Source organism: Oratosquilla oratoria, chromosome 42, assembly GCF_046742065.1.
Source record: "Oratosquilla oratoria isolate Oo_2021 chromosome 42, ASM4674206v1, whole genome shotgun sequence".
Lineage (NCBI taxonomy): Eukaryota > Metazoa > Arthropoda > Malacostraca > Stomatopoda > Squillidae > Oratosquilla > Oratosquilla oratoria.
Genome location: NC_134818.1, coordinates 5,778,959 through 5,795,966, shown reverse-complemented (window position 1 = coordinate 5,795,966; position 17,008 = coordinate 5,778,959). Strand labels below are relative to the sequence as shown.

General features: G+C 36.0%; 1 protein-coding gene across 4 annotated transcripts in view; it reads left to right on the top strand.

The window, feature by feature from the left end:
- Elk (Eag-like K[+] channel) overlaps positions 1-17,008 on the top strand; it is a 190,835-nt gene that overhangs the window by 138,799 nt on the left and 35,028 nt on the right. For all 4 annotated transcript variants that reach the window (XM_076179039.1, XM_076179036.1, XM_076179038.1 and 1 more), the window contains exon 12: positions 9,100-9,329. In XM_076179039.1, coding sequence (XP_076035154.1) covers positions 9,100-9,329 — 230 coding nt within the window. The remainder of the gene's footprint in view (positions 1-9,099; positions 9,330-17,008) is intronic.

Genomic DNA, 17,008 nt, shown 5'->3' with positions numbered 1-17,008 from the left:
TCAATGTCAGAAAATTGCACGGACCAGATGAAATGGCAAACTGGATTTTGAGAGAATGCAGGAATGAAGTGGCAGACAAAATACATAGTCTAATAAACAGTTCATTGAAAGAAGGAAAAGTTCCAGAAGATTGGAAAAGAGCAAATATAGTACCAGTATATAAAGGGGGAAACAAGGAAGACCCTACTAATTATAGACCGGTCTCTCTGAAATGTATGATAGCTAAAATTTGTGAAAGAATTATCAAAATTAGATGTGTAAGGCATTTGGAAAAAAACAACGTACTAAATCCAAGGCAGTTTGGATTTAAACAAGGACGCTCAAGCGTCACAAACTTAATGTGTTTCTATTCGAGGCTAATAGATGTAATACAAGAAAGAGATGGATGGGCTGATTGTGCATTTCTAGACCTGAAAAAAGCTTTTGATAAGGTGCTACATAAAAAAATTGCTAAAGAAATTAGAAACTGAAGGAGGAATACAGTGCAAACTGCTGAAGTGGATGGAAGACTTCTTGCATGAAAGAAAATGAGAGGGGTGATAAGAGAAAAACATTCTAATTGGGATGAATTTATTAGTGGAGTTCCACAAGGAACAGTTCTGGCCCCAATAATGTTTGCTATATATATTAATGATATGGATAAAGGAATTGAAAGTTGTATGAGTTTCTTTGCAGATGATGCAAAATTGTTGAAAAAAGTGAACACTGTAGAAGATTGTGAGTTGCTGTAGTGATCTCAATAAAGTATGGGAATGGAATAGGAAGTGGGAGATGGAATTCAATATTAAGAATTGTAGTATAATGGAATTTGGAAGAAGCAAAAAAAAGAATAGTGGGATCATATAAATTGGGAGAGATAGAAATTAAAAAAGTGGAAAATGAGAAGGACCTGGGAGTCATTATTATGAATATCATATCCCCTGAGAAACATATAAACAAAATTTTTGGAGAAACTTATGATTTAATAAGAACAATCAAAATGGCATTTACATACCTGGACGAAGAAATGGTGAAGAAAATACTAGTCACTTTGATAAGACCAAGATTGGAATATGCAGCAACGTTGTGGTCACCAAGTACAAAAAAATGTATAACAAAACTTGAAAGAATGCAAAGAGCAATTACGAAATTGGCACCATCACTCTTAGAACTATCATATGAGGAGATACTAGCAAAACTAGAACTATAGACATTAGAGCAAAGAAGAGAGAGAGGAGACTTGATAACTACTTATACAATCATGAAAGGCATAGAAACTATTGATAGAGATGATCTAATAAAAAGGGATAGTAGAGATACAAGAGGACATGGAAAGAAAATCAAGAAATACAGTTATAGAAGAGACCTGAAAAAGAACAGCTTTCCCGACAGGGTAATAGATGTTTGGAACAAGTTAGATGAAAATGTGGTGTGGGGAAAAAGGATACATGAATTTAAAAACAGCCTAGGTAAAACGAGATATGAAGACGGGACACCACGAGCATAGCTCCCCTTCCTGTAAAATACAACTAGGTAAATGAACTAGCAATCTGAAACAAACAAAATAGCACAAATTAGGAAAAAATAATTGCATAAATAGAACCAATGAACATATGAATTAGTGTACAAATTACATGATGCACCAAATATGTAGATATGCTGGTTTAAAAAAAATTGAGCCTGATACAGCTATACAAATGTCATTATTGAGTTCAGCTCATACAATTACCCCAGAATTAAAATATTTTTATCCAGAACCATGTTTTTTTCCAGTGTAATCAATGTTGCTAAAGCTAGTTACCAAAAATGCATTCTTTTTATCAAACATACTATCAAGATCCTAAAAGAAGGAAGAAATGTGAAAAAAATTCTTCTCATCAAGAGAATGCTCAAAACCAGTTCAACATTCACATTGAAGGTTACTGATTGCTGATAGCCAGTTGTGAGCAGGCCACCTTTCAATCTCTCCCTCACTGGTCAGTATGCCATCAGTTCTAGATATTAACCTATGTATTTGTATTTTACTCATACATGAGGTATTTTTCAAATTATTTTAGTCTTTGAAAGCTTTGAACATTTAGTGAAATATTAATTACCTATGTGTAAGAGTATGCAAGCAAAGATTTTGGGATATAGAATGCAGAGTTATGAGGAAATGGTAAAGAAAATATTACTTACACTGATAAGACCAAGATTGGAGTACAGTATGTTGCAACAGTATAGATACTCAGTATTGAAAAAGAATATATAGAAATTAGAAAGAATTCAAAGAGCAACGACGAAGATGGCATCAACACTCTCTAAATTGACATACAAACAAAGATTGTCCAAACTGGAACAAAGAAAAGAAAGAGGAGATCTATTGACCATTTACAGAATTATGAAAGGGATGGAAGTTCTCGACAGAGATGATTTATTAAAGTGGGATAAGAGAAAAACAAGAGGACATGAAAAGAAACTCAAAAAAGGATAGTTATAGAAGAGATCTGAAAAAGAATAGTTTTCCATGTAGAGTAGTGGATATCTGGAACAAATTGGATGAGGCAACAGTGTGTGCAAAAACTATACAAGAATTTAAGAACAAAATGCTGAAAGATACAAAGACAGGTCACTATGAGCATAGCTCTCTTCCCATATAATACAACTAGGTAAATACCAGGGATCTCTGGTTAGGGTATAACTCTAGATTTTTTTTTTTTTTTTTTTTTTTTTTAGGTTACAGCATTTGGGTATTTTTGTGTTGTTAACGAAGTCTTGTCTGGTGGAATTTCTATAGTGGCATTGTGCCACATACTTGTCTATGCTGCCATCATGAGCATGCATTGTGAGCCTCCTGCTAAGCGAAGTAGTGGTAACACTAATGTAAGACATCTTGGGCAGGAGTTTGCAACTTTCTTCAGGACAGAGGTATTGGTACACTATGTTTGCTTGATTGAGGAGATTGTGTTTTTTTGTGAGGTTATTCCTCATGAAAAGGAGACTTTTGTGTTTTTGTTGTATACAATGATGGCCAGTTTCTCATGTGTTTTAGTGCATGTAACATCCCATGTAATAATGTCTTTGATGACTGTCATACCCTTGCATAAATAAAATGTATGTTTAAACATTTGTCATGTATTTGCATGAATAGAATGTATGGTTAGACTTACATCATGCCCTTGCATGAATAACTTGTTTAAATATTTAATGATTAGCTATGTCATTTATTAGTATGTCATATGTAAAATAGGTTTGCTGTCTTTAACCTGTTTTTGTATAAGGTATGTACGTGACTTATTATTGCTATGCACTTCAAATAATTTCTCTGATAACTGCCTGAAACCCAAAATATATTGAGGTCTAGCTGGAAGAGTACTCAAGCCCAGTGATCAGTCCCCACTTGAACTACTGTATGTATTGGTGTGCAGAAAATGTTGTAGCTACTACCCTGACTATATAAGGCTTACCAGATGAACTGAGAGGAGGGACCAGAAAGAAGACACAAAAGAGAAAACTGAGAGCAAAGAGAAGACAAGAGACAAGTAGAGAAGCTGACACACACACTTCACCTTTAAATATGTAGAATTTATCCATATCATCAATTATAACAACTTGACTAAACAAGTTCTTTGAACCTCTTCAATTGCATTCAGCAATCTTCAAATTACCAAAACCCATGTATGGTAACTCCAAGTGAAGTTGCAAGTCTTCACCACCTGAGTTATTTCAGGTATCATCTCAACAACCAAACCTAAGTACATCCTTCTGCCTTCTCTATGCCAGTTACAAATCTACAAACAAGTCCATCTCCGAAGTGTCTCCCCCCTACTACCAGAGGTCATTGCGCATCTGTCTCTCCCACAAACTACTCATTTGTTCCCAAGACATCAAGACAGCTACAGATGATTATTGGCATGACTTCTAGCAACCAGAATCAAGACATAAATTTGCCACCAGTTCTTATGTGATGCATACAAGCCCTATGCTAGCTATCCTGTTTGGTAACATTGTATTGTCATTTCATATTACATGTGATATATGATGGTTTGATGACATAGGTTAAGATCTTCATGATTATATATTTATTCTTTTGTTTTTTTTATGTTCACTTATATGTTCTAGGTTTCTTTGTCTCATATATTTTGACTGTGTTTTTACTCATGTAAAGAATCTTTAATTTTAACAAAGAGATTGATTATCCTACCTGAAATTCTCTCCTTTGTGCAAACTGCTGAAGGCCACTTTTTTTTCTCTCTCACTCTTCTTGTCTTTTCTTTTCTTTCTGTGTTGTGCTTAGCCTAGCCCATAGGTAGGTAGTTACAAAAACCTTTTCATCCGTCATATATGCTGGTGTCATTTGGTTCTTAAAGCCAACTTTGTGTATGGTTTGTGTGAGTTTTTGTTCATGTTCTGTTTGGGTACGTTTGGGCATTGTTTACAATAGTGTTAGAATAATTGTTGTTGACAAAGATTTGTTTTAATCTCGAAAGTTAAATGTGGAATGAATCCCAAGAGAAGCAGTTGTGAAAGGCATGTCTTAAGTGTCATTGAATGATGCTTAGCTTCTACTGCTGTGGGCATTCACTGACAGTATTCATGCATCATCCTATACACAGTAGTCTCATGTCAGTCATTTTGGTAGGTTACAAGGATGTCAAGGAAGGGGATCTTGTGGTGTAGGCTAAGCCCACAGGTGAAGTTTAGGACTGAGGAAGATTCCATTGCTTGTTGAACATCTGTTAAGTGGGATTTATTCCAACTTCCATGAAAATGTCACCTACATATCTGCAGTACATGTAGAGCCATATATCTTGGTCTTAGAGTATTAGGTTTTTCAGGTTGCACATGTAAAATTCTGCAAAGGTACAACATTAAAGTGAGCCCATTGCGACAACTTCTATTTGGTAGAACAATAACCAAGTTGTGCTTCTTAAAGGTCCTTCAGTCATGCAGGTGATGAGTAACTATTGTCATCAAATCCTGCAAACCATCCACAAACCCCAAACTCTTCTGAAGCAAAAGAACCTCAAATTCAAATCCCCACTACCCTCCAGTCTGCCAAAGCCTTTAGTCACAAAATCATTCAATGCCTATCCACCCAAACAGATACAGTCTTCCAAACTGAAGAAAAGAGTACCTAAGAGCATAAGATTGGAGGAGACTGCAAGAGACCATAAGTATACACTATGCAGTTCCATGTCCATTACCATTTATCATCCCTATACAAGAAGTTATCCAATCTCTTAAAGCAACCAATTGTTTTAGCATTCACTACATGGTTACTAAGTCTATTCCATTTGTTAACCACTCTGTTGGTAAGTAAATTCTTGCCTATTTCCTTTTTAAACCTAAATTTTTCCAACTTAAATCCATTACTATGAGTCCTGCCCAGTTGTCTTGACCTTGCCTGTATCACCCTTGACCCACTTCAGTAGTGCTTTTAGATCACTCCATCATTCCAAAGAGTATAAATTAAAGTGCCTCAGCCTGTCTTTTTATGGTAAATTTCTAAGCCATTGTATCATTTTGGTCATTGTCCTCTGTACTTATTCAAGTAAATTAACATCTGTTCTATAGAATGGAGATCAAAATTGTACCACATAGTCAAAGATTGGCTTGATTATTGAAAGATAGAGTTTAATGATTACCTCTGCACTTTTCTTTGTAATTGTCCTAGCAATAAATCTTAATGCCCTATTAAGATTTATTGGTATTCTGCATAAACCACCTTCACCATCCCACTATGACTCTTATTCACAAACCCATGTATCATCCTCTTACCCACCCCAAAACTTACAACCTTTCCACTTCAGGAATAATTCTAACTCTCCAAGAGAAACCATTGAAGACATAATACAATATATCAACCATGCCACACCTGTAAGCTTCCTTTCCAAGAAATGCCAACAAACTATTCCCCTCATTAAAAACAAAAATGAATTTCCCCTGTACACAAGGTCCACTGCAATTTCAACATTAAATGTACAATTAGTACTAAAGGACACAATAAAAGATACTTCATGGAGGTATATATTCCCCCCAAGACACGATGAAACTGAATATCAAGAAATGTAATTAGATACAGCTCTTTTTATAAAGAAAAATATTTAAAATAGTACCAGAGTCCTTACTGGAGATTTTAATTGTAGTGAAGTCAGCTGGGAGTAATGGGAAGCAAGCAGTAAAGCAGATTCCTGGAGAAATGATCTGTTGAGTATAGCAATGGAGGGCACAGTAGGAAAAAGGGATCATATAATAATTGTATTTCAACAGGAGGATGAGGAAATAGTCTTGGAATGATTGACAGAGGCAAAGGAAACCCAGTTTTAGGAAAGCAGATTATTTAGGGTTGAAAATTTTCTTTGAAAAAATAAACTGGGAGGCATTCATGAATGCCACAAAAATAAAAAGGAAGCGGGAAATCTTTCTTAATATTTACAACATAGAAGTGAACAAACATGAGGGAATGGAGGAAGAAAAGATACAATACAACAAAAGAAGTTTATAAACAAGCTAGGAATGACTATAAAAAAAATTGAAGGGAGGAAGAAAGGAATTTTAAAAGAGGTGTAGTAGATTAATGCAAAGATGAACCAAAACTGTTTTACAGGTTTATAAATGGTAAATTGAGACAGGGAAGAAATCACCAAGTTAATAGTGGGTGGTGAGGTCTTTGAAGAGGCCTCAGCTTAGGCAGAAATAATGAAAGTTTCCAATCAGTCTTCACAAAAGAGAACACTATTTTGGAGGAAAGCAGGGAGAGCAAAAAACCAGGATTAGTAGATATAGATGTAGAAGTGAGAGAAGTGGTCAATCTCTCATGATTATTGGATGTAACAAAAGATTAAGGACCTGACAGGATCTCAAACTGGACACTTAAAGAATGTAGGGAACAACTAGCAGACAAGATCCACAGCCTTATTACATATTCATTGAATGAAGGCATTGTGCTGTTCAATTGGAAAAGGGCAAACATGGTGTTAATTCACAAAGGTGGAAACAAGGAGACACCATTATATTATAGGCTGGTATCAGTGATCAATATAATAGTGAAATTATGTGAAAGGATTTGGAAAGATTGATGGACTTAATATCTTGAAAAGATGAACATTCTGACTGACAGTAAGTTTGGCTTCAGATCTGGAAGGTCATATGTGTCAAACCTTTTAAGTTTTTATTCAAGAGTGATGCACTGCAAAAGAAAGGGGTGGGTGGACTGCATATACCTCAACCTAGAGAAAGCATTTGAAAAAGTATATCATAGTTGACTTATGTTGAAATTGGAGCATGTTGGAGGATTCATTAGCCAACTATTAGAATGAATGAAAAACATTTTGAAGGAAGGATACATGAGGACATGGAAGGAACTACAAGCTATGTCAACATGTTTGCAGATGACTCAAAACTCCTAAGAAGAGTGAAAAACAAGGAAGAAGCTTCACTATTGGAAAAAGATCTAGACACTATTTTTACATGGAGCCAAGAATGGGAAATGAAGTTCAATACCAAAAAATGCAAAGTACTGGAAATGGGCAATAACAGCAAAAGGCCATCCTTAAAATATTTGTTGGGAAGTGAACCCATTACAAAAGCAAAAGAGGGGAAAGGTTTGGGAGTCTTGATAAAAGACAACCTGTCACCTGACAAACATATCAGCAGGATGGAAGAGACATATAGACCACTGGAGAAGATTAAAGTGGCATTCCACAATATGGATGAATAGATGATGAAAAAAACTCAAAGCCCTGATCCATCCAAGACTGGAATATGCATTAGTAGTATGATCCCCATACAGAGTGAAGGATATAAGCAAGATTGAGAGAATACAAAGGGCAGCAACCAAACTGGTCCCCAGCCTGGCAGATAAACCATATGAGGAAAGACTAAAAGCACTGGGTCTGCCAACTTTGAAAGATCAAAGAGAAAGAGGTGATATGATTACAGTATTCAGGTCACTAAAGGGGATAGATTGCATTGACAGAAGAAATCTGATTAAAGATGGGAGGGCTTTAAGAGGTCATGGGAGTAAATTAAGAAAGACCATATGTCGAGAGGATGTGAAGAAATAAATTTTTCCATACAGATACATAAATATGTGGAATAGCTTAGAAGGTGATGTAGCCCAAGCCCAAACAATACATGAGTTCAAATCTAAATATAATAATTAGAAATGAAGGATTAAATTTAAGTTAGAACTGTATATGAATTTGAGTCTAGGTATGTTAGGAAATGAGAGAATAGGAGATAGGACCCAATGAGCATTGCTCCTTTCCTGAATACTGCAATTAATTAAATCTGAAATCCATATTTTCACAATACTAAACATACACACTAATACCAAGCCACATGTAAGCCTCCTAAATCTTCCAGTGCCTCGTGATAAACCCAACTAGCCAGCACCAAGATGAATGAACAAATCTACACCAATCACCAAAGGAACATGACCCAAAACAACTCATCAAACTAAGCAGTACACTCCATTAAACAGGGCAATTCTCATTCACTAAAGTAAAGTTCCCTTCTCATTATCACACATTCTGTTACACTCTCCAATTTACACCCCACCCCACAATAACCACTTACATCTATCCCCTCAAACAGCAGTGACTCTACACCAAGTCCTGAGTGACAAAATACTAATACCTCTGATATCTCTCCACATTTTCCTGCAGAATACAAGACTATTAACCAAATAAATACCATTGGCTAACTAAACCAATATATGAAATATAAAATAACACACGAATGTGGCACAAAAGGATAGAAGGGTTGGTAAGATACAATCCAACCAACTTTTTCATGTTAAGATCTTGTAAGAGTGAAGGTGTGGAGTGGGTGGTGATTTCCGTCGATGGATTGTAGCTCTTCCCACTACTTGGCGTGTGTGGTACAATATTATTTTTCTTGTACAAAATATAGAGGATTTAGCCGCATAGACATTTCAGCCTGACATCTTACATCTCAACCATGTGTGGAAATCATTGTAACATACAGTTATATTCTAAGTATTCTTGTTTTGTTTTTGTTTTTCCAAATGTTGATATGTGTTTTAACCCTGTATGGGTATTGATTGGCTGTTTTCACCAGCTGAATATCTCTCTCTCTTTGTCTTTTTTTATTATTATTATTTTATCCTTGTAGGTAAAGGAGACCTGGTGGGAAGCGACGTGGACCTCCCACTTAGGAACTGCAGTGACACAATTGTCAAAAGTTCATGTGACGTCAAAGCATTAACCTACTGTGACCTCAAGTCCATCAACATACCCGGGCTGGTGGATGTTCTCCGTCTATATCCAGAATACCAAGCTGAATTTGCTAATGACATCAAGCATGACCTCACCTACAACCTCCGGGAAGGGTATGACAGTGAGGTGAGTGGTAAATGTGCTAGGTTTGCATGGGCATCTTCTGAGTTCCTAAATTAATGCCCCACAAACACACACACACACACATGACAGTCGAAGTAATAGCGAAGTTTGGAACTCCAAGAAAAACTTCAAATTTCATGGATCTCAACAACAAGGAGTACCTGTGCTGTATTAGTAGGGAAGGGGAAAGCTAGTGATGTAGTGGGAAGGTGAAGAAAAAGGAGAAAGAGAGGGATTACTGAGGAAAATGGAAGGAAATGAGGAAGGGGACGAACAGGCTCGGAAGTCAGAAGGAATGTCAACAAAAGATGTGCAGACAATAGAGGTGAAGTCGAAGACATTAGTAGAAATGTAAATATCAGAAATATAGATAAGAGCAGCACAGTGGAAGGTGAAGATAATTATTTCCGTGGATTTAATGAGGGAGGAGATAACTTCCCCCGATTAGCAAGTCTAGAGGAAAAACTAGAGAAAATGAGCAAACAGTGGGAGGTTAGGTTCAGTCAACTTACACGAATTACACAAAGAGTTGATAAATTGGAAGAACTAAAGGAGAACCAAAACCTAAATAAAGAAATAGAAGAATTAAAAAGACAGTTAAAAAAAGTAAAGGATGAGAATGAGAAATTAAAGAGGAATAATAAAGAGAATAAAGAGTCCATAGCAAAAGAGGTACAGGGTTGGAGAAAAGTCCAAGAGAACAACAAAATTGAATTTTGAGATATAGTAAAACAACAGATGAAAGAAACTAAGGACACAGTTATTAAAGTGATGAGGGACAAGGAGAATATAATAAGAGACTTTGTGGACAAAAAGAAATGTATAATTATATTAGGGATGGAAGAGAAGCATAATCCAAATAGGACTACAAGAATAAAGGAGAAGGAAAAAGTAAACAAGATATTAGAAGTAGTTCAAGAAGATGAACAAGAAACAGGGAAAGAAATTGAAGAAATATATAGACTAGGGAAATACAATACAAATAAGACCAGACCAATTAAGGTTAAATTCAGGTCACAAAAGACAGCAGAAAATATCTTATCAAAAACAGGAAAACTAGCAAAAAGTTATCTATATAAACAGGTATAGATAAAAGGAGAGATGAATAAAAAAGAAAGAGTGGATGAGAAAACAAAAAGAATAGAAGCAAAAGGAAAAAAATGACAGAGCAGAGTCAGACAAAGAGAAATTCTATTGGAGAGTAGTGGATGTGAAAGTGAGGAGATGGTTCATAGCAGAGGAAAATAGAAGGGAAACAGAAAACATGATGGAAGTAGCAGAAAATTAAGTGTCATACACAAATATAGATGGCTTAATAACAGGCTTGAATGAACTGAATAATTACCTGAAGGAAAAAGAAAAATGTTGGGAAGAGATGACAGTGAAGGGTGGAGACTACCTATGGGGAAATGTACTACTTGATATGATTATAGAACATACAATGACACAATGGATACAAGAAAACACTAGGTATAGAAATGAGGAATAACCATTGAGACTGGACCTAATAATCACATCAGAACCTGAAATAGTGGACAATATTGAATATAAGACACCAATAAGTAAAAGCGACCACATGTTGGTTGAACCAGAAATAAATGAGGAAAAATACATGGAAAAAACAAACAATATAGAAAGGGAATATTGATGTATGTTTTTTTAATAAAATAAGAGAATAAAAAAAAAAAACAGACTGGGAAAGGATACACAAGGAGGAAACAACAGTAGGAGAGAAACAGAATATTTTGACAAAAATTTATAAAGAAGGCGTGGAAAAGTATGTTCCAAGACAAAAACAAGTAAAAGGATCTGTAAAGTGTTGGTACAACAAAAGGTGTAGGGAGTTAAAAGACAAAAAGGATAAAGCTCGGATAGAATGGAAGAAAGACAAAGACCTGAAAAATGGAAAATATATACTAGCTATAGAAACCAATATGTACAAGTGTGCAGAGCAGAAAAGAGAAAATACAAAAAAGATGTCATAGAAAAATGTAAAGATCAACCAAAACTATTTTATAGATTTGTAAACAACAAACTGAAAAACAAATAAGAATTAGAGAAACTATGACAAGGAGTTGAATACACAGAGGAAATAGAAATGGCATAAATTATGAAGAAGCATTTTAAATCAGTTTTTACGAGGGAGAACATACAACTTAGAGATGTCAAGTGGGAGGAGAAAGTCCTCCCTATGAAAGAGATAGAAGTAACAAGGAAAGAAATAATGAATCACTTGAGTAATCTCGATGTCAGGAAATTGCATGGACCAGATGAAATGGCAAACTGGATTTTGAGAGAATGCAGGAACGAACTAACAGACAAAATACATAGTCTAATAAACAGTTCATTGAAAGAAAGAAAAGTTCCAGAAGATTGGAAAAGAGCAAATAAATACCAGTATATAAAGGGTAACCAAGGAAGACCCTACTAACTATAGACCGGTCTCTCTTACAAGTACAATAGCTACAATTTGTGAAAGAATTATCAAAACTAGATGTGTAAGGCATTTGGAAAAAACAATGTACTAAATCCAAGGCAATTTGGATTTAGACAAGGTCAATCATGAGTCACAAATTGAATGTGTTTCTATTCAAGGCTAATAGATGTAATGCAAGAAAGAGATGGGCTGATTGTGCATTTCTAGACCTGAAAAAAGCTTTTGATACGGTGCCACATAAAAAGTTGCTAAAGAAATTAGAAACTGAAGGAGGAATACAGTGCAAACTGCTGAAGTGGATGGAAGACTTCTTGCATGAAAGAAAAGGAGAGGGGTGATAAGAGAAAAACATTCTAATTGGGATGAAGTGATTAGTGAAGTTCCACAAGGAACAGTTCTGGCCCCAATAATGTTTGCTATATATATTAATGGTGTGGATAAGGGAATTGAAAGTTATATGAGGTTCTTTGCGGACGATGCAAAATTGTTGAAAAAAGTAAACACTGTAGAAGATTGCGAGTCACTGCAGAGTGATCTCAATAAAGTATGGGAATGGAGTAGGAAGTGGAAGATGGAATTCAATATTAAGAAGTGTAGTATAATGGAATTTGGAAGAAGCAAAAAATGAATAGTGGGATCATATAGATTGGGAGAGGAAGAAATTAAAAAAGTAGAAAATGAGAAGGACCTGGGAATCATTATTATGAATAATATGTCCCCTGAGAAAAAAATAAACAAAATTTTTGGAGAAACTTATAATTTAATAAGCACAATCAAAGTGGCATTTACATATCTGGATGAAGAAATGGTGAAGAAAATACTTGTCACTTTGATAAGACCAAAACTGGAGTATACAGTGACAACATGGTCACTAAGTAAAAAAAAAAATGTATAACAAAACTTGAAAGAATGCAAAGAGCAATTATGTAATTGGCACCAACACTCTCAGAACTATCATATGAGGAGAGACTAGCAAAACTTGAGCTACAGACATTAGAGCAAAGAGGAGAGAGAGGAGACTTGATAACTATTTATACAATCATGAAAGGCATAGAAACTATTAATAGAGAGGATCTATCTAATAAAATGGGATAGTAGAGATACAAGAGGACACAGAAAGAAATTCAAGAAGGACAGTTATAGAAGAGACCTGAAAAAAGAACATGTTTCCCCACAGGGTAACAGACATCTGGTACAAGTTAGATGAAAATGTGGTGTATGCAAAAACGATACACAAATTTAAAAACAGTCTAGTTAAAAAGAGATATGAAGACAGGACACTACAAGCATAGCTCCCCTTCCTGTAAAATATGACTAGGTAAATACAATTAGGTATATACAACTTGTGGTGTAGTGGTAGAGTATCTGGGCTGCCACAATGGTGGTCCAGATTCGAATTCCACCCAGGGCTGAAATAATTTCAGTATTGCTGAGCTGCAAGTCATCACTCCAACTCTTGTGGGCAGGGAGTTCAGGGTGTGTGTGCATGTAAGGTCACAGTATTACCCATAGATTGGTCATATATGAGCTGTTGAGCACTCTTCCAGGAGGGAAATAGCTGCCGATCACAAGTCCAACACATGAACCAAGACCATGGTGGTGAATCACATACACCCCCCGTATGGATGTGCTGTGTCTTGCTGCACTGCTTCTGACCCAGGGCAGTGGGTGAGATGCAGGGATTACCCATCATCCAGGAGGAGCCAAGATAAGAGGGAGGGAGGAAGGGTGAATGGAAGTGGAGTATGTGGGGATGGAATGGGTGAGAGTGGATTTTACGTCTTTGTTTTGTGGCTATCTCCCTAGTAAAGGGGAAAAAGCCACTGGTATATATATGTATGTAAATGTATACATTAACATATACATATATGTACAGACGCTCCTCAACTTACGTTTTAGTTATGTTCCGAACGGCCGAACGTAACGTGAAAATGAACGTAAGTTGTTACTGTACATTCCAGTAATGTATGACCATTCATACTGTACTATACATCCATAAATTCTATTACCGTATCTTATAAAACACCCCAAAATCATTAATTATAAACATAACATTGTAAAATAATAACATTATTTTCAAATCAATTAAATTCAAGCAACATAGAGTGAGATGGCGGAGGAGGAGGAGGGGGAGGAAGAAGGAGGAGGAGGCAAGGCACGTTCAGTCTGTCGTTTGTGCCATGTAAACAATGGATGCAGCATCATGTGTAAGTATCGTTTGAATGTCTCGTACTACGGAGAGTGCGCTAAACTAAAAAAAAAAACATTACAAAAGTTTTTTAGTCAGTTCAAACGTAAAATAAAAAAAATGTAAAACGAATGAATGTAAGTAGAGGAGCATCTGTATTTATATTCATACAAAATAGCAGGAGTCCAGGAACCATGATAGTGTAAGTAATATACACTGGACTCAGGGACAGGTACTTTAATCCAAATGTTTTGAACCCTGCCTTAGATTTGTCCTCAGGGCTTACAGTAGAGAAAAAGTTGTGCCCTCCTTTATACACAAAAAACATGCACTTGACTCAGAGAGGACCATGGAAACCCCATTACATAATGTGATACACTTGGAGTGAACCCAGGAAATTTCATGAAAAGGTTGGATTCTCATGTTTCTCCTATCCTGGAAATCACCTGGTTACAAAATTTCACCTAAATCCTCACCTCCTTGTCCTGGGATGAAAGTGACGAGCATAGCCCGACCTTGTGACAGGGTTCCCATGGTCCCCTCAGAGTGAAACCACATGTTTTTTGTATATAAAGAAGGATCAAATTTCCTCTCTTTTGTAACCTCTGAAAATGAACCCCAGACATGGCTCAAAAAGTTGGGATAAAAGTAAGTTTCTGAGTCTGGCTATTTCAATCATAACTTATTTATATGTATGTTTATATATTATCTACTTTTATACATGTATATATATATATATATATATATATATATATATATATATATATATATATATATATGCATGTAGAATTAAATACGACAGCATTCTGACAATTGTTAAACTTTTTCTTAATGTTTTCTATTTGTCTTATCAACTTTTTTCCAGTTGTAGGGTGAGCTGATACAAGTTCTCCAAAGTTTTCCATTTAATATTATCGAGCTTTCGTCTTCAAAGAGACATCATCAGGATTGACAAAATTTCTGCAATAATGAATACAAATGTTGGTACATATAAGTTACAAAATAAATTACAAAAATACAAATACAAATAAACAGGTAGAACAAAAGATATATAACGAGAGTTATTACTTACGTCTACAAGGAAAGTACAAATGATAGAGAGAGAGAAAGGTTTAAATACACTGCTATCCGAGTTCCCATTACGGAGTCTGGCGGATCGTCTGAGTGGTGGGGGAGTGGGGGGTAGGAGGGGAGGGGGAGGGGGAGAGACGACTTGTCCGCTTTTCTAATCACAATACGCTTGTTTTCCCGTAACAACAAGAAGGTTGAAATTGCGATCCTCTTTGAAGACCTGTGCCTACTAGAGAAAGAAGGTAAAATCTCCATCAACCCAGATCTTCAAGAAAATCTACAGAACGAGTGCACCAAAACTCGGCACCACCATTCTAGCCAGCTTCTTTCACCCCGTTTAAAAGAAGCCGCTAAACAGTTACGGGAAAACAAGCGTATTGTGATTAGAAAAGCGGACAAGTCGTCTTGTTTTGTGATTTTAGACAGGGAAGACTACATCAGAAAAATTGTCACCCCACTAAAGAGAACCATGAGATCCGAGTCCTTATATATTATCGTAACCCTAGAACCTGTTCAATGGTGATGAAAAACAACTGTAATAGTCGAGCTGACTTTACATCTAAAGCCAACGTGGTGTATTTATTCAAATGTCCAGACGAGAATTGCACGTCTCGCAATATCACATACGTCGGGCACACCAGATGTACTCTCAGCCGAAGACTAACCTTTCACCAACAGGACGGAGCGATCAAGGACCATTATTCAAAATATCACAATAGAAATATTGACAGAGACACCTTAGTTCAATGTACCAAAATTATTGCGTACAATGAGGACCCTAGAAGGTTGAAACTCTTGGAGGCATTCCACATCAGGGACTCTGCCCCCACTATAAATATTCAGTTGGACATGACGTCCAGCATTAAACTGTACAGTAGCGCTAACCTGAGACATCGCTACATTGAGGTCCCCTCTCCCCCTCCCCCTCCCCTCCTACCCCCCACTCCCCCACCACTCAGACGATCCGCCAGACTCCGTAATGGGAACTCGGATAGCAGTGTATTTAAACCTTTCTCTCTATCATTTGTACTTTCCTTGTAGACGTAAGTAATAACTCTCGTTATATATCTTTTGTTCTACCTGTTTATTTGTATTTGTATTTTTGTAATTTATTTTGTAACTTATATGTACCAACATTTGTATTCATTATTGCAGAAATTTTGTCAATCCTGATGATGTCTCTTTGAAGACGAAAGCTCGATAATATTAAATGGAAAACTTTGGAGAACTTGTATCAGCTCACCCTACAACTGGAAAAAAGTTGATAAGACAAATAGAAAACAGTAAGGAAAAGTTTAACAATTGTCAGAATGCTGTCGTATTTAATTCTACATGCATCAAAGAAAACCTGCTTCCTTACTTCACGAATATATATATATATATATATATATATATATATATATATATATATATTGATAGTATAATCAGTAAGTCACTACAGCACTTGTCATGCGCTAGCCCGGTTCGAGTCCTTGGCAGTACTGCATTTCAATTTCTGTATGTTAGCCTCCATTGGGTCTCCCGATGTTGATGGTTTAGAATTAAAGTGCACTGTGGTTGGTAAAAATGTATATATATGTGTACATACATACATATATATATATATATATATGTATATATGTATCAGATAATTTTTATGACTGTCGCAGAGAGGATTTGAACCTGCTGCTCAAGGCGCCAAGAGGCCCCATGACTACCATCTTACACCGTTCGACCAATGATGATTATAACCATATGAACTTAGAACACTACTGGTTCTCGGGAGTGAGAAGGTCGAGAACCAGTAGTGTTCTAAATTCATACGATTTTAATCATCAGTAGTCGAGCGGTGTAAGACGGCAGTCACGGGGCCTCTTGGCGCCTTGATGTCGCTGTTCACTAGCGAATTTCTCATATATATATATATATATATATAATATATATATATATATATGTATATATATATATATATGTATATATATATATATATATACAGACGCTCCTCAA